The sequence below is a fragment of the Ranitomeya imitator genome, chromosome 5 (assembly GCF_032444005.1).
Source record: "Ranitomeya imitator isolate aRanImi1 chromosome 5, aRanImi1.pri, whole genome shotgun sequence".
Lineage (NCBI taxonomy): Eukaryota > Metazoa > Chordata > Amphibia > Anura > Dendrobatidae > Ranitomeya > Ranitomeya imitator.
Genome location: NC_091286.1, coordinates 23264648 through 23289388, shown reverse-complemented (window position 1 = coordinate 23289388; position 24741 = coordinate 23264648). Strand labels below are relative to the sequence as shown.

Sequence of the window (24741 nt, the reverse complement as noted above, 5' to 3'; positions counted from 1 at the left end):
AAAATAAATCAGTTACCCCATTTTTTTACACCGTCTACTGATCACCTTAAATAATCTGTTCACTGTGGATTTTTACGATTGCAGGAATATCGAATGTGTTTGTTATTTGCTGATTTGTGATGTTTATTTTATTCTTTAAAGCGCATTCAAAATTACATTTTTTTAATGTTTTTCATTATTCATTTAGTCATGTTAAAATAAGAAGAAAAAAATTGGACTTCTATTTTCCCTTTACAATACAGGGACATTGAAATACACTGCTATGTACAGGTGTATCTCTATGTACCAGTATAATCGGTCTGTGATTTCAAAACCTACAAGTATAGAAAATTCTCGCATTGTAGTCAGTGTAGGCTGAGTTTTCCTGTTCAGCATGTGACTGCAATTATGCAAATCACATATATCCGATCCCGTGACTGACCGCTCGCACTGGCAATACTAGGGAATGAAAGGTGTAGTCATGGCGGTCTGGGCTGGATGGAGAAGAACAGGGGAGGTGAATTACTATGATCAGAGAGAATATAAATGGTATGAAGAACACCTTTGTACAACCGGTATCTACCACTATATGGTCACATAGAATACCTGCAGACTTGTGTCCATAACCTGCACAACCCCTCTAATAAATTCCGCTATACCAAGACCAATATCACCACCATAAAGTGACTGATGTCCCTCCACACAGTCATATTTCCTCCTTTATGCCTCCATGCAGAAGTCAATTCCCCTTTACAAACTGCGAGGCTGCTATGGGGCTCATCAGTGGGAGGGCCCAGTCCGGGGCGGGGGGGGCCCAGTCCGGGGCGGGGGGGGGGGCCCAGTCCGGGGCGGGGGGGGGGGGCCCAGTCCGGGGCGGGGGGGGGGCCCAGTCCGGGGCGGGGGGGGGGGCCAGTCCGGGGCGGGGGGGGGGCCCCAGTCCGGGGCGGGGGGGGGGGCCCCAGTCCGGGGCGGGGGGGGGGGGCCAGTCCGGGGTGGGGGGGGCCCAGTCTCTCACCTTTCATCAAAAATTCAATGGTATTAGCATCCATAGGGTGCAGATACAGGTGAATGGAATGGTGAAGCAGGGAGTCGTTAGCCGTGGATAGGCCATAAATGTCTGAGATGTGAATACCCCTTTAATTTAAAGAACCTTTTTCAACTGCCCCCAATGGGAAATTCTTAAACATTGGGAGTTCCCTCTTTTTTAACCCTCCACTATCATCCAAGGCAGTTACAAAAAGTGACTCGAGACGCTTATGCTACATTTACTTTGTGGAGCTGCTGCCGGAAAAATCGAACACTTGTCCAAGAATACAAATGTAAACCTACAGGTAATAAAGTTATTTATTAATTTATATCCAGACATAGAAAGTCGAAAAGAACATGTTGGCAAATGACAGCTATTTCTATATCGAGTGACAACCATAAATATACAGGAGCTATATACAGGTAAGTGCTTCTTCTAACATTCCTATTACTCCAAAGATAGAAGGGTTCATGTGTTCGGCCATTTTTTCCGGCAGAGTTTGGCAGTCGCGGGGATGTTCAGGACATCGACACGCATCAAGCATCGTTAGGTATCGTGGTGGAATCCTCACCGGAGTTATGTCATTAGATGATGGAAATATTGTCCGCCGTGCAGCTGCATCTCTCCACTATCATATTCGGAAATTCGGCCACTTCTATTTCCGTGTAGTCGCCCTTCTTGACCAAGTACATGACGGGCAGAGGTGAGCTTTCCGCTACGGTGCAGATCCTCTCCCCGTAACTGTATTTTAGGGCCTGAGAGTGCGGCTGGCGGCAGCTTCCGGAGCAGCGGTAGGCGTTGTATCCCGCCGGCTCGATGATCCAGTACTGGGTCCAGGTCAGCTCCCGGAAGTTGATAAAATTCTCTTCTCTGCAGCAGATATTGTCCTTCTTGGCTCCGGAAGATGAACAGTCTCCACGGGCGCTAAAATACACAAAGGAAAGGGTCGTTATACCATCGGGGGATTTTATCAGTGGTAATGATTATTGTTATATATAATATTGTTATTATTAGTGGTAGAATAAGTGTTATAACAAGTATTATTCGTAGAATACAGAACAGCAATATATCATTATTACTTGTAGTATCAAAAGTATTGTAATATTTGTAATACTAAGAGGAACAGTGGTTTAATTATTATTTTACTATCTATATTTATATATCGCACTAGTAGCAATCGTATTAGTATTATAATTGTTAGTTGTATCAGTACTTATATCGGTAATTATTATTATTACTATTATTTGGTAGTGGTATCAGTATTCTATATTATTATTTGGTAGTAGTATCAGTGCTATATTATTATTATTATTATTTAGCGTATATACTTTATATTACCACCTGGTGGTATCAGTGCTTTTCATTTATTATTATTTAGTAATAACAGTGTTCTATAGTATTATTATTATTATTATTATTATGTAGTATCAGTTCTTTATATTATTATTTAATTGTAACAGTTCTTTTTATTAATATTATTATTATTTAGTGTAAATTCTTTATATTATTTGATAGTATCAGTTCTTTATTATAATTATTGATGTTGTTATTATTATTAGTAGCATTATTATTTAGTGTAAGTGCTTTTCATTATTATCTGGTAGTATGAGTTTATTATTATTATTATTATTATTATTATTATTTAGTAGTAGTATAATTACTGTTAGCAGCAGTCTGTTATTAATGTAGAACTAAGAGTATTTTATTATTAGTTTCAGTAGCATTTTAGTAGGATATGTATTTTTAGTAGTAGTAGTAGTATATGTATTGTAATGTTATTAGTAATAATAGGAGCACTAATATAATTATTAGTCTCATCAGTTTTGCTGTGACATCATTCACAGTAATCCTACTAGTTATATATACTAAATTCTACATATAATATTATATTTTAAAATGAAAAGTCCCTGATTAGTAATCTGATACTGACGCCTGTTTCATGTTTACCCCACACACGGCGACTTCCTCTTACCAGACTATGAAAGACTATTTAGTTATACATTTCATATCTTTGTGATTTTGTATATTTATATTGTTTTGTGTTGCACTTTGTGTTTTGTTCTTGTATTGTAATGCGTGTTACTATTGGTACCATTCTTACGTATCGCTTCCTCCTTACTACTAATCCTACTATTGTATTACTACTGCCATTATTATTTTACTACTTCTACTGCTACTATAATCTACTGCTACTCTAACATTATTACCTTTACTCCTACATTACCTTCTACTGCTATTGTTTTCCTACCACTTCTAATGCTAATATTATATTATCTTCTCCTACTAGCTTTGCTGATATATTAACTTCTACTACTACAGCTACTACTATTACATTTCTACTACTACTATTATTTTATTATCACTACTAATACTGTTATATTGTCTACTACTATTGCTTCTACCTCTATTATATTGTTCCTACCGCTAGTAACTTCTTCTCCTATCACTATACTATTACCACTATTATTTCCCCACTTCTACTGCTATTGTTATATTATCTACTGCTGCAACTATTATATTACTGCCACTCAGGGGTGAACCTAGCCTCTCTGCTGCCTGAGGCGAACTGCAAAACGGCACCCCCCCACATAGTAAAATCAGTACAAATAAGTCTTAGCAGGACCATATCTGACAACCTCAGCTCATCCACATAGGGTAACACACACCAACTCTGCTATATCCCACAAGTGTCAGAGCAGGGATTACAGGGAGAGTCGGCACCAGGTGTTCTGACTGCCGCTCTGCTGCCCCCTGTCTTTAAGGATGCTCCGCCGCCTGAGGCAAAGTATTCAACTTGCCTCATGATAGCAGCACCCCTGCTGCCACTGCTAATATACTAACTTCTTCTACTACTGCTATTACATTTCTTCTACCACTATTATATAACTATTAATAATAACACAGCTAGTCTCGTATTATCTACTACTGTAATAATACTACCATTATTATTATTTTATTACCACTAGTACTTTTTTTATTCTCTACTACTATTATTTTACTACTACAACTATATTACAGTAACTACTCCTAGTATTATACTACTACTCATATTATTACTTTAATACCACCACCACTACTACTCCTGCTGCTCCTACTACTTTTATCAGCAGTATTACTTCTACTGTTATATAATATTATTCACTTCTACTATTATATAACTAGTAATGCTTCTATAATATTACCATTTCCAATATTATACTACTATTAGTGTTATTGTTTGCAGTAGTTGTACCATTACTATTATATTATTACTATATATAAATACTATTTTTATTACTACTACTATTCTATAGCTACAAATACTACTATACTAGTAATATTAATATTTACATATCAGTGAGAATATCACAGTGAGACAAGCACCTACCCATGGTCGTCCAGGTTGAGCGTGTACAGGACCAGCTCCGGTTTGCCCACCGCGTTGTCGGATGGGTTTTGGGTAGTGAATTGGACCAGTTTTGCCATCTCGGCAGCATAGTTTCCATGTCTTTCTCCATCTATCCTGATTTCCAGATGCATATTAGATTCCCCACTGCTTCTCATCCAATAGTGCACGGCATGGGTGACATCAAAACTCCTCCAGCCCGATTCTTTAATGGGCACAAGCCTGGAAATGCACATAAAAAAAAATTTCCATGTACTTACAAATGTATATAAAAAAATAAACATAAAAAAAAAAGAAAAAACTGTAGAATGATTATTCATTTATTAATTCCTAATATTGTCTTACCTGGAATCCACCAATGACGTCCTGTTGTTTCCATCCTTCATCACCTCTACATAGTAGACACTGACCCTGGCGTTATTGACTGGTCTGTTGAAGCGTCTATCGGGATTCCCCTTGGTATTAGGAGGCAACTTGAAGAGTTTCAGCTCGGCCATGGTTACTTCGCTATTTTGGGGTATCCTGGACTCCATCCCAAACGCCAAGGTCTGCTTGATGGGATCTGCATATAGCACTTCGCCAGAGATATCTATGAAGAATTAATATATAAACCCGTTAGTATGTGCTCAATAGTTCCAATACTCTACCGGAGAGGGGCACAAATCGTTAAAATATGGACATATGGTTCCACGGTATGGATCAGGATGTGAAAGGCAACATATCCTTCCATAACAATGTCTATATATTGTGTCTGATACACCGCCCCGTAATATACCGGTACATTATGGTGTGTTGTATGGTGGCTCAATGGTTAGCATTGTTGAAGTGCTGAGGTCCTGGATTCAAATCCCACCAAGGACAACATCTGCAAAGAGTTTGTATGTTCTCCCCAGGTTTGAGAAGGTCTTGTCCGGTTTTCTCCCACACTCGAAATTTAGAGAATTTGATTGTAAGCCTCAATAAGGACAGTGAGGATGATGTCAGTAAAGCGCTGTTGTATTAATGGCGCTATATAAGTGAGTAAAATATATCATATATCTCCAAGAAAAATACATAGACCTACCTGCATTGCCAGGGATGCCCCTCAGGATGCCGGCCAAACTGGGTAGCGATCTCTTAGTCCTCTTCTTCTGCTTTTGAAGCATGGCGATATACTTGCTTTGGATGTGTCGTGGGACCACCAGATTGTCAATGTCTCTCTTCACCAGCTTTGGCAGATGATTTACGTTGAGTTTCTTTAATAGGGCGTCTTTGAGGTCGTCGGGAGTAAAGCCCCAAGTTGTCGATGTAAGGAAGGCACAGAGGAACCCAATGAGTCCCATAACCAGATTGGAGTTCATCACTTATTCTCTAAGCCAAGAGAAATGTCCAAGATGTCAGGAGGATATGATATCTTCTTGTTCTAAAGGTTTCAGATGGAGACCTGCCCTCCTTTTATATTGGAACCAAAGGACGCCCCGCTGTGAGAGCCAATAATGTAAAAGAAGAAGCAGAGCTGAGACAACAGGACAACATCGCCCCCATTAAGTGGTCTGACACTTTCTTAACTTAATCTTCAGACAAGCAATACACTAATAATTAAGGCTTTTTTTTTAAGTCGGCCACTGAAGTGACTGCTTACATTTTTTTTTAGGATGTATAGATACATATTGTGTTTTTTTTTTATTATTATTATTTTCTATTTAGAAAATAAGTGAATTTTACAACTTTCTTTACTTGAAAAGTGTTAGCCAAAAATCAAAGATGCATTTTTAGTTTGGGAGTTTATTACAACGATTATGACTATCTCTTTATATACTTTTAGTAACGAGGCCATGTTGTGGGCCTGCAGCAATTTTTTTTATACGGTTTAAATTTTATTTAAAAGAAAATGTCAAAACCTAACATTACAGGTTAACTTATGGGACAGTTTTTTAAATAATAAAAAAATATATATTTTTATTACAAAAATTCTGTTTTTATTTGTCATTTATTTTTTTCAGTTTTTATTTTTAGATTTAAAAACAAATGTGGAAAAATTAAGTAACAGCAAAGAAAAATAACTTACATGTATTGCTTTCAGATTTTTGTATTCTTATTTGCATTTCATAGCTTAGAGAGATGATAGATAATTATAGATAATAGATAGCTAGATGATAGATAGATAGATAGATAGATAGATAGATAGATAGATAGATAGATAGATAGATAGATAGATAGATAATAGATTGATTGATAATAGATCATTATAGATAATAGATATATAGATAATAGATAGATAGATAATAGATAGATAGATGATAGATAATAGATAAATAGATAGATAATAGATAGATAGATGATAGATAGATAATAGATAAATAGATAGAGAATAGATGATAGATAGATAATAGATAAATAGATAATATATAGATAATAGATAGATAAATAGATAGATAATAGATAAATAGATGATAGATAATAAATAGATAGATAACAGATAGATAGATAATAGATAGATAATAGATAGATAGATATATAGATAACAGATAAATAGATTGATAATGGATGATAGATAAATAATAGATAGATAGATAGATAGATAGATAGATAGATAGATAGATAGATAATAGATACATAGATTAATAGATAGGTAGATAGATTAATAGATAGATTATACATGAAGACATGGCTCGTACATAGTCTGGTCTAGATAGATAGAGAGAGATAGATAGATAGATAGATAGATAGATAGATAGATAGATAGATAGATAGATAGATAGATAGATAGATAGATAGATAGATTATACATGAAGACTTGGCTCGTACATAGTCTGGGATAGATAGATAGATAGATAGATAGATAGATAGATAGATAGATAGATAGATAGATAGATAGATAGATAGATAGATAGATAATAGATAGATTATACATGAAGACTTGGCTCGTACATAGTCTGGTCTAGATTGATAGATAGATAGATAATAGATAAATAGATAGATTAATAGATAGATTAATAGATAGATAGATAGATAATAGATAGATAGATAGATAGATAGATAGATAGATAGATAGATAATAGATAGATTATACATGAAGACACGGCTCGTACATAGTCTGGTCTATTCTGTAGAAACATACGGATGCGAACCTGAACGATAAAGAAACAAGACAGAAGAAGGTTCGATGCCTTGAAAACTGTGGTGCTGGAGAAAGATGTTATCAATACCATGGATGACAAAGAAGAACTAACAATTCAATTTTGGAAAAAATCAAGCCAGGCATGTCACTGGAAGGAAGGATCACCAAGCTACGACTTTCCTACTTTGGACACATCATACGAAGAGAGCAATCACTGGTGAAGGACATCATGGTTGGCGGAATGGAAGGAACAAGGCGAAGAGGAGGACCGGCAACCCGATAGCTTGATATTATCAAGATAACAGCAGAGAAGACCCTGGTGGACCTATTCATTGTGCAGCAAAAAAAATTCACCTTTTGAAAATTGTGTAATGTAAATGGAGATTGTTCAGTTGTTCAACGAAGAGAGCAGCAGAAAGGGAGGAATGGAAATTCAAGTCCTAAATCGGTACGGCTCTCAGTGATTGGTTGATTGTGCGCTGATTCAGTTGTTCGGCAGCCGTTGGAGCATTGGATCAAAAACAGATTTGTGTAAAATTGTTCATCGTTATTAATGGAAATGAGACTGTTCATATAAAACCATGAAATTGATCATCGAAGATTTTATTGCTAATATGAGGACATTTTCTTTGTACCGGATCAACAGAAGTGTTTGTACAATACTTTATGAATGTATTCTAAATAAACAGTATAATTTATGGGATTTGGATGCTGAGAATGCCTACACTTCAGATTATCTGTCTGTGAACACAGCGCGGGATGTCACGATGTAACAAACGCTATTCAACCTTTTAATTTACGATTCTCGTCCCGTATAAAATTTTCTTACATTGTTTGCTGGTCGTGAGTCACGATCGCATCGTTCATCTTTTATAGAATTTTCTGTTCCTAAAAATGAAACCTTAGTTTTTGCTTTAATTTTGGCGTTTAACATTCTCCTTTGTGTTCTTTGAACCACAAACTTGATCTTGTGGTTGAAAAGATGAGCACAACCCAGGTGTAACGAACATATTATATGTAAATGTCTGTTGTTGCAGGCCATAAAATTCTTACAGAGAACTGATGGAGGCTTTTAATCAAGTGTTAAGGATTATGTTACATTAGTGGACTTTAAACAATGACATCCTGGTCTATGTTAGAGGTTGAAGCTTTTAGCTACTGTATGTAGAACATTGATAGCTACAAGCGTTCATGGAAGGAAGGACTTACTACTGAGTGTCAAAGTGGAAAGCTTGAACACGGGACTACTACTCAACAGAAAGAAGACAAAGATATTGACTACTGCCAGGCAGGAGTCAGACTCATTTGAGATGGAAGTTGTAAAGGACTTCAACCTACTCGGATCAATGATAACTCAAGATGCAACGATGTCACCTGAAGTCAATAGGAGAATAGCTATGGGCAAATCAACAATAAAGTCACTGGACAAGGTCTTCAAATCGAGGAATATTTCACTGGCAATCAAGACATGGCTCGTAGATAGTTTGGTCTTCACTGTGGTAACATATGGAGGTGAAACCTGGACAATAAAGAAACAAGACAGAATAAGAATAGACTCCTTCAAAATATGGTGCTGGAGAAGGATGTTATCAATACCATGGATGGCAAGAAGAACAAACAAATCAAACCTGGAAAAATCAAGCCATACTTGTCACTGGAAGCAAGGATCACCAAGCTACAACTTGCCACTTTGGACACATCATACGAAGGTAGCAATCACTGGAGAAGGACATCATGGTCGGAAGCACAGAAGGAACAAGGCGAAGAGGAGGACCAGCAACCCGATAGTTTAATACTATCAAGACAAAAGCCGCAAAGACCCTGGTGGACCTCTCTACGCTTCCACAAGATCAATCGCCCTAAAGATTGATCATCCATGGCTCAAGCCTCGAGCTGAAGGCCACTAAAATAAAACAAAATAACCCTATATAGCCCCGAACCTACCCACTTGTGGGGCATTGGTCCGATCTATGTTTTTCTTAAGGCTCCCAAAAACATTAGTCTAGATGTCAGCTGATCCTGCCGATATCAGCGGGCTTTGCCGATCTGATGTATATGGGGGCTTCCAACTCTCAACTGATTTCGGATTGAAGATCCTTTTATTCTCCATGAGATAACCCACCACCAGAGGAGTCCTAAGCTGGCCATACATATTAGGTGGAATATAAAAGGGCTGTTGTCCAAAAGATCTTTCAGCTGAGAGCCTGTTTGGTCGAGCGGTCCTGTGTTATCTATGAGAAAGCTGCCAACTGACTCATCTCAGGGAGAACAATACAATTGGCAGTCCACGATCAGACATTCCTGATTGACATTTCTCCCAAACATCAGGCACCCCCATACACAAACCTGTTGATATTGTTGGGTTCATCTGACATAAGTCTAATGTGTATGGGCAGCTTTACATCGCTTCTATCATGGAGAACTCCTCTGTAGAGAAGTCATAGCTGTTGGCCAAATTATCATCCAAATTATAATTTGTCAGATACCTATCTGCAGTATATAGGGGGGGCGTTAGTCTTCAGTTGGATTCTGGCACCAGGTCACCTTTCCATTTAACAATAGCTTCCATTGTCATAGATAGTGCTTATTATGAATATCTCTGCTCCTCCTCAAAGGGTGTTAATTCCTAGAAGGGAACTTTGCAAGGATATGATTTGAGTAGATAGGAAATGAACTGGTGACTGACAAGTTAGTGATAAATTGATTCTAATTCCCTTCAAAGCCATTTGTTGTCTACCAGTGTTTGTATCAACAGAATAAACTTTTTCTTCAAACGCCAAGATCGGTGTCTTTGGCCATAGAGTTCTCAAGGGAAGATATTCCTAAGGATACTTCATTTCCACCATGAAAAAGACTTTTACCAATATAGTCTTAGATCTTGCCAAAACAGCAGCCTAAAGGTGAAGAGCATGCCGGTAATGCTCCGCATTGATGATATCTTTCTCGTTCACCATATTGAAGGCCAGTAAAAGTCAAATTCGACATTCACAGTGTCCTGAGTTCCACATCTTTTCAACTGGTTGGTTAAGGCGGCCAAACGATGACTTCTGTTAAGCAAGACGCAGTAGAAGTCATCTTGATGCATCATTGGTATAGGGTATATTTGATATATTACTGGTCACTATTTGTGTGGATATCTCTGTTTTGTTAGGTATAAAGGATGAAAATATACGAATGTAGGCAATGATGATTTTATTTGGCTTTATTAGCTCCTTATAGACCTTGAGCTGAAATAATAGAGTACACGTTCAGCTTGGCCTCTTTTGTCCACAGAGTTGGTGACTCTCGTACAGACAATGCACAAAAGATTGATAAAATTGCTTCCCACTGGAAACAACATGTGCCACCACAACATATCCAAAATGTTAAGAAAAATCTCAAGATATTAGTAACCATAGGTGGTAATTGTATGCGTCTTGAAAGAAACATGTGAAACCTTAAATATGGCATTTTTGATTGTGTCTATTAATCTAATTGTAGTTAATATTTTCAATCGTTTCCCACCATACAAATAGGTATTTGTAACTACTTATAAATTTTGTGTATGTCAATATTATCTTACACACTATTGTATAATGTTTGACAATGACTATTAATTTGATTAATATTTTGAGAGCGTTAATATATTTTTAAAACTCTTAAATCATTTTTTTCCAGAATTAAAAAAAAAAAAAACACGCCTGAGTGGTGCTTTTAATGTGACAACTTTTCTTTTTAAGGTGATTTTTAATACAATTTTTTTTCTTTTAAGTTCCTACTTTATGTGAATTAAAACTAGCGGCTATCATTATTATTAGGACCTTTAGGATTAAAATATAATCTAATTTTAGCAAAATGTTTTTGTTTTTTTCAAGGCGGTACTAGATACAGTTTTGAATGTCTTTTTTTTGCCATGCATTAAAGTAGAATAAGCGGCTATTATTAATATTATTTTTTAATTTTTATGAGAATGTTGACAAAACAATTGTAGACAAATTCATATTTTTCCTTTAAGTTTTTCTTTCTAAAGATACACAAGAGTAAATGGCGGCTGTTATTAGCAAGCAGAATAACTTGTACTTTTTTTATACGTAAAAAAAAAAAACATTAAGGGGAAAATTATCAGGGTAGTTGAGCCCAATGATTGATGTGTACTGTAGTCGTCATGAGACCAGAGCTTTGGTTCATACCTGGTGTTGGACCCGGAGAGGGTGGGTACTATCTGCTTTTTTGTTTTTTTACAAGAATGCAATTATTTGGGTACCACTTTTGAAAAAAAAAAAAAAACAACAAAAAAAACATTACATTTCTGAACACAGCGACACCAAATATGTGTATTTATTTTTTTTGTTAATGGGGCCAAAAGAGAGGGGGTGATTTTAACTTTTTGGGGGTAGCTTTTTCACATTTTACTTTATTTATTAGTCCCCTTAGGTATCTTGAAGCAGCGATCGCCTGTGCTACACCTAACAGGGCTTCAACACTACTATGTATAGCAAAAATCAAGATCTCCTATGAATGCCGTCCAGGAGCCAACATTCACAGGGGATTCACAATCACAGGAACAGAGGTCTTCTGCAGACCCCCTGGCTGACATGGCAACCCATCGGTGCCCAGTGATCAAGTTACAAGGGCACCAACGGACAAGATTTGTCATGGTCTGTGTTACATGCATTTTATTTGTTAACATCCGCGGGTGGATCTTGGATCCACCCGCAGCTATTAGAGGCACTTGATGGCTGATTAGAGGCACATGATGGCTAATTAGAGGCACTTGATGGCTGACCCGAACCCAACAGTATATGCCTATGAGACTGATGGGTTTAGACCTGGAGACCTGAACTGGAGACCTGCAGTTGGGCCCCACATTTCGATCCATACGAGGATTGTAAATGTCAGATGTGTGAAACCGGCCTTAGGCCAAGTAGACATGAACATATCATTTCTTGGGCCATTCACATTTGGAGATTGCTCTGGGTATTGGCGACTTTGGACGTCTTTTCTCTACTGTGCTTAAGGGCCATGGGACAGGACACACACACAGGACCGGCGTTTTTTTTGTTAAAGAAACACCTTTTTATTTTGTAAATTAGGCTTTTAAATTGCAATGGTTCGTCTTGTTCTTTGCTTTATCCAGTTCTTTTCCTGTCCACAGTCCTTGCATGTACCTTAGAGCTCTTTATGTAGCTTTGTCTGGATGTTTTCCACTGAGATGAGATCTTTAGAATTCAGAGAAACAATAATTGGAACAGGAAGAGACCAAATTATTTCACCCAATTCGATGTATTGACCCAAATATTGATGCTCTGTTGCCTACTCCGCCTTTTTCCTTTTCTTCTCACGTTAATGTAAGCATTGCTATCTCTCTCTCTATATATATATTATTTTCATTGCATTTCATAAATTAATATATATCATGTCTTAATTTCTGTGTTTTGTAAATATAATTGATTTAGTTGCACTTTATGATGTATGTAAATTAATTTTTAGATTTGCACTTTTTTATGCATGAGCACTGAGCGCTTTTGCATGTTTCAATCACTTATCTCTGTTCCCCACTTTACCCCCTTTTTTTTCCACTATTGCACTTTACATGAGGAGGTTATACAGTATAACTGTGATATGTAATGCTGTCTTACTCCTACAGACGATCTCTGGTTGGGTCTGTGCTGCTTTATGATTTGGGGTTCTTCATCTAGATCTGATAGGTGGTGCACATGAGCGCCCCACTGCCCTCTTTCCCCCTCCAAGCTATTGGCATTAATTCAGCAACCTACGCGTGTCTGAGATTTTTGGTGACACGTCCTTTTCCCTAGACATGTGCAAATTCTGGGAGTTGAGTGGGGATGTCTTACTATTTAGGGGACAAGGGGAGGATTCATTTTCTGCACCCCCTGAGGAAGCAAGAGGGATTAAGCAAAAACGTGCGTCAGGGTGCATTGGGTGCTCACTTTGCATAACGCATTTTACTCTGGGTAGGATTTGTATCTATTATTTATGGATTAGATTTATACATTGATTTATCTATTTAGGAGATCCAATATCTTCATTGTTGCCTATGACCTGGTATGTCGTCTTCAATGTTTTGGCTTTGTGGCTGTTTAAAATTATTTATAATAAAATCGAAATATTTTTAGCTTTAAGACTCCACTTGTGCTTTAAAAAAAAAAAAAAAAAACATTACAGAACAAGGACTGTGGACTGGGGGACTTTGTTGTCTGAAAGGAAAATCATGAAGGATTGCAGAAGTGAAAATGTTTCGGAGTCTCCCAGACAGCAGATGCTGGAATTGACCTCCCAGACATGGATATGTACATGTCTTATGCCCGTTTACACTTGTCTGATTGCCCTCACTGGTCTATGACTGGTTTTTCTACTCTTTTATGTCTGACACTGATACTCAAAATGCCAGGCATAATGACCCCGGGTCATGTGGGGGCCCCCTTTTTTTTTTTCTTGCCCATCCTTGTGGATTGGAGAGGTGGCTTTATGGGATTTTCAAATAGCATAAAATTAATGAGCAAACACGGTGAGCAGTGAATAAGATGTGTATTGGGTGCACTTCACAGTGTGCTGTTCCCATTACTGGATTTATCAGCTCCTCTTGTCATGCAAACAAGGGAAGCCTGGAATTTGGGGAAAGCTCTTGACCGGTTTGTGTATTGGGAGTTAGGTGGTGCTTTTAGCTTGTCAGACAGGAGATTAAACAGACTGAACAAAGTGAAATATAGACGGCAAATGGCCCCAGAACAGAAGATTTTGTGTGTATATAGACATATGAGTAACAATAAAGTCTACATATATATGCGCAATGGTCAGGGCAATTCCAGATTTTCTACTGCCTGAGGCGCAAATTGAAATGGCGCCTCTATTTCCAGTGTAATTTAAACCTACAGCGAACAAGCTCAGTGCCATCATTTTTTTTTTTTTTTTTTGGGGGGGGGGTGCTTTTACAGTATTCATTTTTATTTACCTTTCTTAGTGGATAAACCTGCGATCGCCTAAATGCTTGTACTATATTCCGCAATTCTACAGAACTGCAACATTTAGACCAAATCACTGTGTCCTATGGTGAATACACCATAAGAACCACCATCAATGCAGGAAAACAACAAATACAACCCCAGAACCATCATAAGTACTTGAATGCACTACCAGAAGCATCATCAATATAGAATACATTGAGAAATGTTTTCTTGTTTATTCTTCTAACTTTAATGTCATTTACTGCATTTTTAGAAAAGTAAATATATAATAACGTTGTTTTGTAACTTTCCATTTTCTAAATAAAGAATGTAAAAAAAAAAAGAATACATTAAGAAAATCACCATCAGTACAGCAATACATCACCAGAATCACCATCAGTGCATCAATACAGCACAACAATCACTGTCAGTACAGGAATACATCACTGTATACAGTAAGTAACAATAAAGTCTACACTTGTGTGTCTATGTGTGTGTATGTACAGTATGTCTGTATAGATATCTATGTGTATGTGTTTCTATGTATATGTGTGTGTATATTTGCGCAATGGTCAGGGCAATTCCAGATTTTCTGCTGCCTGAGGCGCAAATTGAAATGGCGCCTCTATTTCCAGTGTAATTTAAACCTACAGCGAACAAGCACAGTGCCATCATTTTTTGGGGGGTTTGCTTTTACAGTATTCATTTTTATTTAACTTTCTTAGTGGATAAACCTGCGATCGCCTAAAAGCGTGTACTATATTCCGCAATTCTACAGAACTGCAACATTTAGACCAAATCACTGTGTCCTATGGTGAATACACCATAAGAACCACCATCAGTGCAGGAATACAACAAATACAACCCCAGAACCATCATAAGTACTTGAATGCACTACCGGAAGCATCATCAATATAGAATACATTGAGAAATTTGTTTTCTTGTTTATTCTTCTAACTTTAATGTCATTTACTGCATTTTGAGAAAAGTAAATATATAATAACGTTGTTTTGTAATTTTCCGTTTTCTAAATAAAGAATTTAAAAAAAAAAGAATACATTGAGAAAATCACCATCAGTACAGCAATACATCACCAGAATCACCATCAGTGCATCAATACAGCACAACAATCACTGTCAGTACAGGAATACATCACTGTATACAGTAAGTAACAATAAAGTCTACACTTGTGTGTCTATGTGTGTGTATGTATAGTATGTCTGTATAGATATCTATGTGTATGTGTTTCTATGTATATGTGTGTGTATATTTGCGCAATGGTCAGGGCAATTCCAGATTTTCTGCTGCCTGAGGCGCAAATTGAAATGGCGCCTCTATTTCCAGTGTAATTTAAACCTACAGCGAACAAGCACAGTGCCATCATTTTTTGGGGGGTTTGCTTTTACAGTATTCATTTTTATTTAACTTTCTTAGTGGATAAACCTGCGATCGCCTAAAAGCGTGTACTATATTCCGCAATTCTACAGAACTGCAACATTTAGACCAAATCACTGTGTCCTATGGTGAATACACCATAAGAACCACCATCAGTGCAGGAATACAACAAATACAACCCCAGAACCATCATAAGTACTTGAATGCACTACCAGAAATATCATCAATATAGAATACATTGAGAAATTAGTTTTTTTTGTTTATTCTTCTAACTTTAATATCATTTACTGCATTTCTAAATAAATAATTTTTTTTTTAAAGAATACATTGAGAAAATCACCATCAGTACAGCAATACATCACCAGAATCACCATCAGTACATCAATACAGCACAACAACCACCGTCAGTACAGGTATACATCACCAGAAGCACCATCAGTACAGGAATACAGCACTCAAATCACTATCAGTACATGAAAACATTACCAGAATAACTATCAGTATATGAATGCATCACCAGAAGCACTACTAGTACATGAATACATCACCAGAACTATCAGTACGTGAATGCATCACCATCCTCAGGTCGTCTCTGCAAACTTCCCTCTTTTTCAGTCTTCTGCAGCTCAACCTGACATGGTTGCCTTAAAAATCTTCAGTATAATTATAATGCTCTTGAGTAAGAATACCTACTCATATTGTGCCCCTGAATAAAAATTAACCCTCCCTAGGCACCCTGCACACAATATTACTCAAGCACTGTCCTTGCTGTGGTACAGTGCCTCCACATTGAACTCTTTTATAAAGTATTGCCTCCACACTATCAACCCACGGTTGGCCCTTATGAACAATAACGTTCACACCGTCCCCCGTGATGAACAATAACCTCTACATTGTTCACCCTTTCTGTTCCCACTGCCGGACCAGCCCACCTGGTATTGGCCCGATGGCCAGTCTGGCTCTGCTCTTGGGTAGTGATATTTTGCTTAGAGTCGCCACAGACAGCCGCCTATGGTGAGATAGTACTCTCGCGTCTGTGAATGTGTCTGTGTATTTATGCACAGTATATGTCTGTATCTTTCTATATATGTGTATCTGTGTGTGTATTTGTGTCTGTGAATATGTGTATGTATATGTGTGTATGTGTTTGCTCTGTATATTTAAATGTGTTTGTGTATCTGTATAATATTAGAATCTATCTGTGCCTGTCGGCGTATAAATGTGTAAATGCGTCTGTGTCTATGTATATGTGTCTGTGTATAGGTGTCCGTCTATTTATACAGTATTATGCAAAAGTTTTACAAGAGGTGCGAAACGAATTCTGCAAAGTAAAAAAGTGTTAATAGTTTATTTTTATCAATTAGCGAAATACAAGCGAATGAATAAAAGAAAAATCTAAATCTAATCAATATTTGGTGTGACCGCCTGTCGCCTTCATCACTTCTTCCAGTTACACTTGTACTCAACTATTGAAGGATCTCAGGAGAAGATTGTTCCAAACATCTTGGAGACCTGACACCAGATCTGTATGAGGCTTGTGCGGATCCTTCAATCTCTTCATGTGATCCCAAATGACAAGCGTCTCTAGTAGAATTTCTGTTGTTTTGAAGTCAAAGGGCGGTCACCGAATATTGCTAGTTCATTTTGTATTTTCTCAGTTGATCAAAATAAACTATTATCACTTCCGTTTTCAAAAGCATTCTTACTTAGCAGCATTTTTTTCCACGCTTGCGGAAAAATTTTGCCTTGAACAAAGTGGCGTAACTTGAAACTCATGGGCCCCGATGCGAAAGCTCCAACGGGGCCCCCAAATATTTTAAATCTTTAATAGCTATAGTCTTTTTCTATAGGCCAAAGGGACTTCTAGGGCCCCCTAGTCTCCAGGGCGGAGGTACAGGACATAGACGCCATGGGGTCTTCCGCAAAATATGAAAAAACACAGAGGTCATTATACTTAATGGATGTTTGTTTCTACATTCAACCTGTGCTGCTTGTACTGTATATATGTGTCCGCTGTGAATATATAGTATATGTGTGTATGTGACTGTATATATGGTATACAGTCATGGCCGAAAGTGTGGGAACCCTTGAAATTGTTCCAGAAAATGAAAAATTTAACCCATAAAATTGTTACAATTAAACATTTTTTATACACAAGAAAAAAGAAAAAAAAAGGCAAATTGGACATAATTTCACACTAAACTTCAAAAATAAGCCTGACAAAATTGATGCACCCTCAACTTAATATTTGCTTGCACCCTTTGGAAATACCATCAATGGCTTCCAATAACCATCAACAAGCTTCTTACACCTCTCAACTAGAATTTTGGACCACTCTTCTTCTACAAACTGCTCCAGGTCTCTCATATTTCGCCTTCTCTCAACAGCAATTTTAAGATCTCTCCATAGGTGTTCAATGGGATTTAGATCTGGACTAATTGCTGCCGCTTCAGAACGCTCCATAACTTTGTTTCCATCCATTTCTGAGTGATTCTTGAAGTATGTGTGGGGTCATTGTCCTGCTGGAAGACCCATGTCAAATTTCTGACACTGAGCACTAAATTGACACCCAAAATCCTGTAATGATCTTTAGATTTCATGAGGCAGCAAAACAACCCCAAAACATCTTTGAACCTCCACCATATTTGACTGTAGGTACTGTGTTCCTTTTTTTTTGTAGGCCTCATTCTGTTTTCAGAAAACTGTAAAATGATGCACTTTATCAAAAATCCCTATCTTGGTCTCATCTGTCCACAAGACTCTTTCCCACAAGGATTTTGGCTTACTCACGTACATTTTGGCAAACTGCAATCTCGCTGTTTAAGTCTCTGTGTCAGTAGTGGAGTCCTCCTGGGTCTCCTGCCATAGCGTTTAATTTAATTCAAATGTGGACAGATACTTTAGGCAAATACGAGTGCTTCTCACTAAATTTGAATATCATTAAAAAGTTAATTTATTTCAGTTTTTCAATACAAAAAGTGAAACTGATATTATATAGAGTCACTACAAACAGAGTGATCTATTTCAACTGTTTATTTCTGTTAATGTTGATGATTATGGCGGGTGATGCAAATTTTCTGAGCTTTATAAAAACCCAACCTCCTCTAACCTTGTGCCAACAAACAGCAGCCATTGATTCTTCTAACCAGCTGCTTAGCACTCTGAAAATGAAAATGGGTAAGGCCCACAAAGCAGGAGACCTTCAGAAAGATATAGCAGACTCTGGGGTTGTGGTACATTGTTCTACTGTTCAGAGACACCTGCACAAATATGGCCTTAAAGGGAACCTGTCACCCCCCCCCCCCCCCCCCAGGGCGTTTTAAGTAAAAGAGCGACCTTCAGCAGCACTAAAGCTGCATTCCGTGAAGGTGGCTCTTATGTTTAGCATCCCTAGGAATTCTGAAATATTCACCTTTATAAATTGCCCGCCATACCTCTATTGTGTCCAGAAAGGTTTGTCTTCTCCCCCAGTGTCAACCGCCTCTGAGACATCAATCATCCCCCTGTGTCCTGCAGGCGCCGCCTCCTCTCTGTCGTGACGTCACTGGCGCCTTCGTGTAGCTGAGGCCCCAGATCCCGCCCCGCAGTGTGTTATGATGTATTCACACTGCGGGGCTGGGAATCTGGTGCCTGCACAGTGGAGCGGGTCACCGTGCGCCATTGAAGATAGTGCCGAAGTCTCACGAGACTTCATAAATCTCGTGAGACTTCGCCACTATCTTCAGTGAAGCACGGTGACACGCTCCACTGCGCAGGCGCCAGATTCCCAGCCCGCAGTGTTAATATATCATAACACATTGCGGGGCGGGATCTGGGGCCTCCGCGGTGCGCAGGCGCGATATCTTGATGTAAGTTCCTGGGCAGCGCGCGCGGCGCATGCCAGAGAAATAATTGCAGAACACAGGCGCCGGGCATGTATTTTGAACACAGAAGGAGGGACTTGATTGACGTCTCAGAGGCGGTTGACACCGGGGGAGAAGAAATACCTCCTGGACACAATATAGGTATGGCGGGGAATTTATAAAAGTGAATATTTCAGCATTCCTAGGGATGCTAAACATAAGAGCCACCTTCACAGAATGCAGCCTTAGTACTGCTGAAGGTGGCTCTTTTACTTAAAAACGCCCTGGGGGGGGCGACAGTTTCCCTTTAATGGAAGAGTCATCAGAAGAAAACCTCTCCTGCATCATCACCATAACATTCAACAACAGAAGTATGCAAAAGAACATCGAAACAAGCCTGATGCATTTTGGAAACAAGTCCTGTGGACTGATGAGGTTAAACTATAAATCTTTGGCCACAATGATCAAAGGTACCGTATGTGTAGAGAAAAACAGACACAGAATTTCCGGAAAAAAAACACCTCGCCAACCATGAAGCATGGGGGTGGATCAATCATGCTTTGGGGTTGTGTTGCAGCCAATGGCACAGGGAACATTTCATGGGTAGAGTGAAGAATGAATTCAATTAAATTTCAACTACCGTAATTCTTGCAAACATAACACCGGTCTGCCCGCAGCTTCCAGCATCTCTGCTAATGGTCTCCTGTCTGCTATCTGTGTCCTGCATATCACACCTGTCTGCTGCACCAACACCCACGGACTGTTTGCCCACCTGGACCCACCTCACCTAGTGAGCCCTTGACAGTATCTATGTACATGTATGTATGTCCCAGTACAAATCCCCTATATATTGAGATGGATCTTAAGACTTTTTTTGGACTTCACTTTGCCAGTAAAGAGGCTGTACTCTACTATAGACTTCTGAGTTAATAGAAACGGAATCCTCACTCAGTGCCCGTATGTATTAGCAAGACTAGAGAGCGACTACAAAGCAGTGACCCAGGAGAACCAGAGCTTTGTAGGTAATGTATGTAATATATTAGCAAGGTGTAAATATTACAAAGATATATTGTACAGGATTTATCTTTAAAAGGTTTGTCAACTTTGAACAATCCAGGTTTTTTTTAAAGCAATTAAATGTAATCTGTAGAAATTTAGCAAGTGCTCAATTTATCTGCAGCACCTCCGCAGGACAAGTAAAGTATTACACAATTCCAAAATAACTTAATTGGCTGCCCATGTGATCGGATGACATGCTAGAATTTCTGGAAAGATGCTTTTGATTGGAGAACATGCTAGAATTTCTAGAGACAGAGATGCTTTTGATAAAGATTGGGGTCTTATATGTCTCCCCCTCCTTTCTTTTAATTTTTTTTTTTTTTTTTGCAAAAATAACAGTTGGATATGAAATATAACATGTTCTCTTTAATTACACATTAATTTATAGAGACACTTAAGGTCTATGTGTACGATCATAGGTAAATTTATATGAGAGGGTCAGGAAATGCCTGTCACGTGTGATAAAGGATTTGTTATGACTGCAGCACAGAGGTGTTAAAGGTTGTGCCAAAACCACAATTAAGGTGGGAGACATGTTGAAGCTTAAGGGCACCATGCTACAAATTAGCAGCTGGAAAGATTACACTGACAGCATCTTCCAAAGACTGAGCAAATATTTATTTTCTGAATGTCCTGAGCCAAGTATGTAAGGGTACCGTCACACAGTGAAATTTTGATCGCTACGACGGCACGATTCGTGACGTTCGAGCGATATATCTGTGACGTTCGAGCGATATCGCAATGTCTGACACGCTCCTGCGATCAGGGACCCCGCTGAGAATCGTACGTCGTAGCAGATCGTTTGAAACTTTCTTTCGTCGTCTAGTGTCCCGCTGTGGCGGCATGATCGCATGGTGTAACATATATCGTATATGATGTGCGCATAGTAACCAACGGCTTCTACATCGCACATACGTCATGAAATTATCGCTCCAGCGTCGTACATTGCAAAGTGTGACAGCAGTCTACGACGCTGGAGCGATATTGTTACGACGCTGGAGCGTCACAGATCGTACCGTTGTAGCGATCAAAATTTCACTGTGTGACGGTACCCTAAGTGTAGGTCAAGGAGGCTTCGTGGGGCCCAAAGGGGCCCTAGAGTTAACCATGGGTAATGTGGGTGACAGTAATCAGTATTTGTTACTTAAGACTGGGTCAAGGTTTGTAGTGGCTCTTGGGTCAAACATTTGGTGGATCCTCCATTCCATTTCTCGTTTCAAATACCCCACTTGACCCCCAATTGCAGCTACAAATAGGTAAGGTGGCCATGTTGAAATCTGATCCATCAGTGCAAAAATTTACTGGACCATTGTAAAAAAAATTCCCAGGTGACCATAATCATGGATGGACACCTGAAAGGGTCTGTGATTTGAGACGTAACAAGAATAGATGTGAACCCTGAAAATTTAGTGACAGGATGGTTTAGTAATTCAGTGGTTGGAGAACCTCTCTTGCTTGACTTTTTTATTGTTTTATTTATGCATTGCTTATGTAGCACCATCATTACTCCACTAAATTTCCTATCAGTATGTCTTGGGAGGAAACCCAAGCAAACATGGGGAGAACCTACAAACTCCTTGCAGATGTCATCCTTGGTGGCATGTGAACCCAGGACTAAAGTGCTGCAAAGCAACAATGCTGACCACTGAGCCACCGTGTTGCCCCAAATATTGATCTCCACAAGTGATGAACTTTGAGTCTCATCAGCCACCGGTTAACAAAAAAAAGCTGAAGAACCAGGAGAACAAAGCAGACGGTTCTCATCATCGGAGCTACTAATTATTACTCTACAGCCCAAACATCTGGATCTAAATGACCCTTCAGGCGTAAACACCAAGAGCACTAATTACCGAGTGTCTACAAGTCTACGTGCTTTTCTGTATCTGGTTATTGACCGTGTGGGTCTGTGATGGGTTAGTCTGGACTGAAACCTTTTATTGTACAGTCAGTAGATTTCATTGGGAATAATGACAAAAATTACACATAAATCCAACAGAATATGAATTTTCTTTTAGCAAATCCCAGAACTGTAGTAATGTCGACAATTTAAGTTTTTATTTATTAAATGGTATCTTTTGCCAAGTCAAGACCCCTCTTAATATGAACCCTTTAGAGATGTCATATTAAAGGGGACCTTTCGCTGCATTTTGTACTTTTTAACCTGCTCCAATTTGCGCTACTGATTCTGGATCAGTTTTTCTTTTTCTTCTGTGCCCCTCTGTTATCCCCCTGGTAATAATAGTGCAAATTTTCCCTTTCACCAATTGGGTGTAAACACAGAACTTCTCTGTGGTTGCGGCTGTGTTCTGATTGGCTAGCGTTAATGAAGAAAAACCACCCCTTCCCTCAAAAAATGTCTTTGGTATACGCCCAGTTGGTTGAAGGAAGATTTGCACCGTTATTACTGGGGGGGAGGGGGAAGGGCATAACTTTGGAACGCAGGGGCACAGAAGAAAAAGAAAAACTGAATCGGAATCAGTGGAGCGGCCGCAATTGGAAGAGTTACTCAACTATGTAAAAAAAAAACTAATACGTAACTTGGAAATTGTGTGAAGAAATAGTCCCTCTTATGCCATGTTCACATTCACATTGTGACTATTCTTCCTAAATGCTGTTGTGGATGCCACGTATGAAAGATACCCCTGGTGTCAGTCCGCTGCATCCTGTTCACTTAAAAAGGGGACTTGCAGGATCCGCAGTGGTTTTCCCATTTTGTCAGGATCACGGCATGCAGATCTATTCTTTACAGATCTGTGGAGACTGCTAATGGAGGTTTTTAGCAGCAATTTTACTTCTAGTAGCTCTGAGCATTACCAAAACACTTGTGTATTAGGCTTCTTCACCCCGGTGACTCTTTTGAAGAGAACCATTGTGACCTAACCCTGCCAGACTAATAGGGCTCCATAAAGGGCTGGAACAATCCACATATGTTAACTAGAGCTTTAGATGGATTGTTGAACAATCACAATGATCCGTCATCTCCATTGTTCTCAATTAAAGGGATCAGTCTACGTTCTCTTACTCTTTTTAAATTTTTCTTCATAGATAGTATTTTTTTTTTACCAATTTTTATTACTTCGATATTCATCAAGAAAATATGGATTTGATGTTGAAGTGTTCACATATATATGGCCATGTAATAGATGTGTATCTGCAGGTGGGTTTACACTTCTGCCCATAACAAGTGCTGATCTTATAAAAAGTAGATCAGCACCCATTTACACATGAGCCTATACAATGAGTAGATTGTTAATATATTGGATTAACGTCGTACGAACCCGCCGATACCGGCCAGTTAATCTAAATCTCTAATGTGTATGGAGGTCTCCCGATTCTTCTCCGACAGATGATGTAGGGGCAGAAAAGGATCTGGCAAATCCAATTTCGGACTGCTGATCCTGTTGTTCTCTATGATTTAAGGCTACGTCATATGAGCCAGGCAATGGATATCTGAGAGAGAACACAGGAGCGCGCGGCCGGATAACCCCTGTGTATGGAAAGTTGGGAGAGATAGCGGTCAGACGAACCATTGTTCGTTAAATGCCATTTTACATTCTGCAACCTTAACTCTTTCTGCAATTTCCAGAAGCTCCCTTCTGACTTATTACCTGCAGTAAAGCGTCCTCCTTCTCATAACAATGACGCCCAGTTAACACTTTCTAAGTACACAAGATGTGCAAATGGCAATTTCTAAGCTCTCTGCCCTCCGGAGGAGACTGAAAAAGTAATAAAGACTACATGTAATTAACTGATGTGTCAGGAACTAGAACTCGTGCTACAGCTTGGATCTAAGTAGTGGCACATGGCCGTCATTTCTTAGGCGCTCCTGATGTCTAAACTGTCAGGTCCAATTATAAGCCCTTTACACCAAGCAATGTGCCGAACTGTGATCTCCTTCTCTACTCCTCTCTCATCTCTTCCTCCCACAACCGCATCCAAGACTTCTCCCGTGCTTCCCCCATACTCTGGAAGTCTCTACCCCAACACATCAGGTTCTCGCCTACCACGGA

At 38.8% G+C, this 24741-nt stretch overlaps 1 protein-coding gene across 1 annotated transcript; it reads right to left on the bottom strand.

Moving 5' to 3' along the window:
- Positions 1-1590: 1590 nt before the first annotated feature.
- On the bottom strand, positions 1591-6089 carry LEFTY1 (left-right determination factor 1). Its single transcript, XM_069767889.1, has 4 exons — positions 5455-6089; positions 4737-4980; positions 4374-4613; positions 1591-1930 (listed from the first exon to the last, which is right to left on the bottom strand). Exons 1-4 carry the CDS (start codon positions 5729-5731, stop codon positions 1591-1593), a joined length of 1101 nt encoding a protein of 366 aa, XP_069623990.1. The 5' UTR covers positions 5732-6089.
- Positions 6090-24741: the final 18652 nt, after the last annotated feature.

What these genes read in the sequence shown, in the direction of transcription:
- LEFTY1 (XM_069767889.1), bottom strand. Translation starts at nt 5,731, where the DNA reads ATGAACTCCAATCTGGTTATGGGACTCATTGGGTTCCTCTGTGCCTTC. An exon ending in GGGCATCCCTGGCAATGCAG is followed by an intron (nt 4,981 to 5,454) that starts GTAGGTCTATGT and finishes AATTCTTCATAG; the next exon opens with ATATCTCTGGCGAAGTGCTA. An exon ending in CTCAACCTGGACGACCATGG is followed by an intron (nt 1,931 to 4,373) that starts GTAGGTGCTTGT and finishes TGTGTATTTTAG; the next exon opens with CGCCCGTGGAGACTGTTCAT.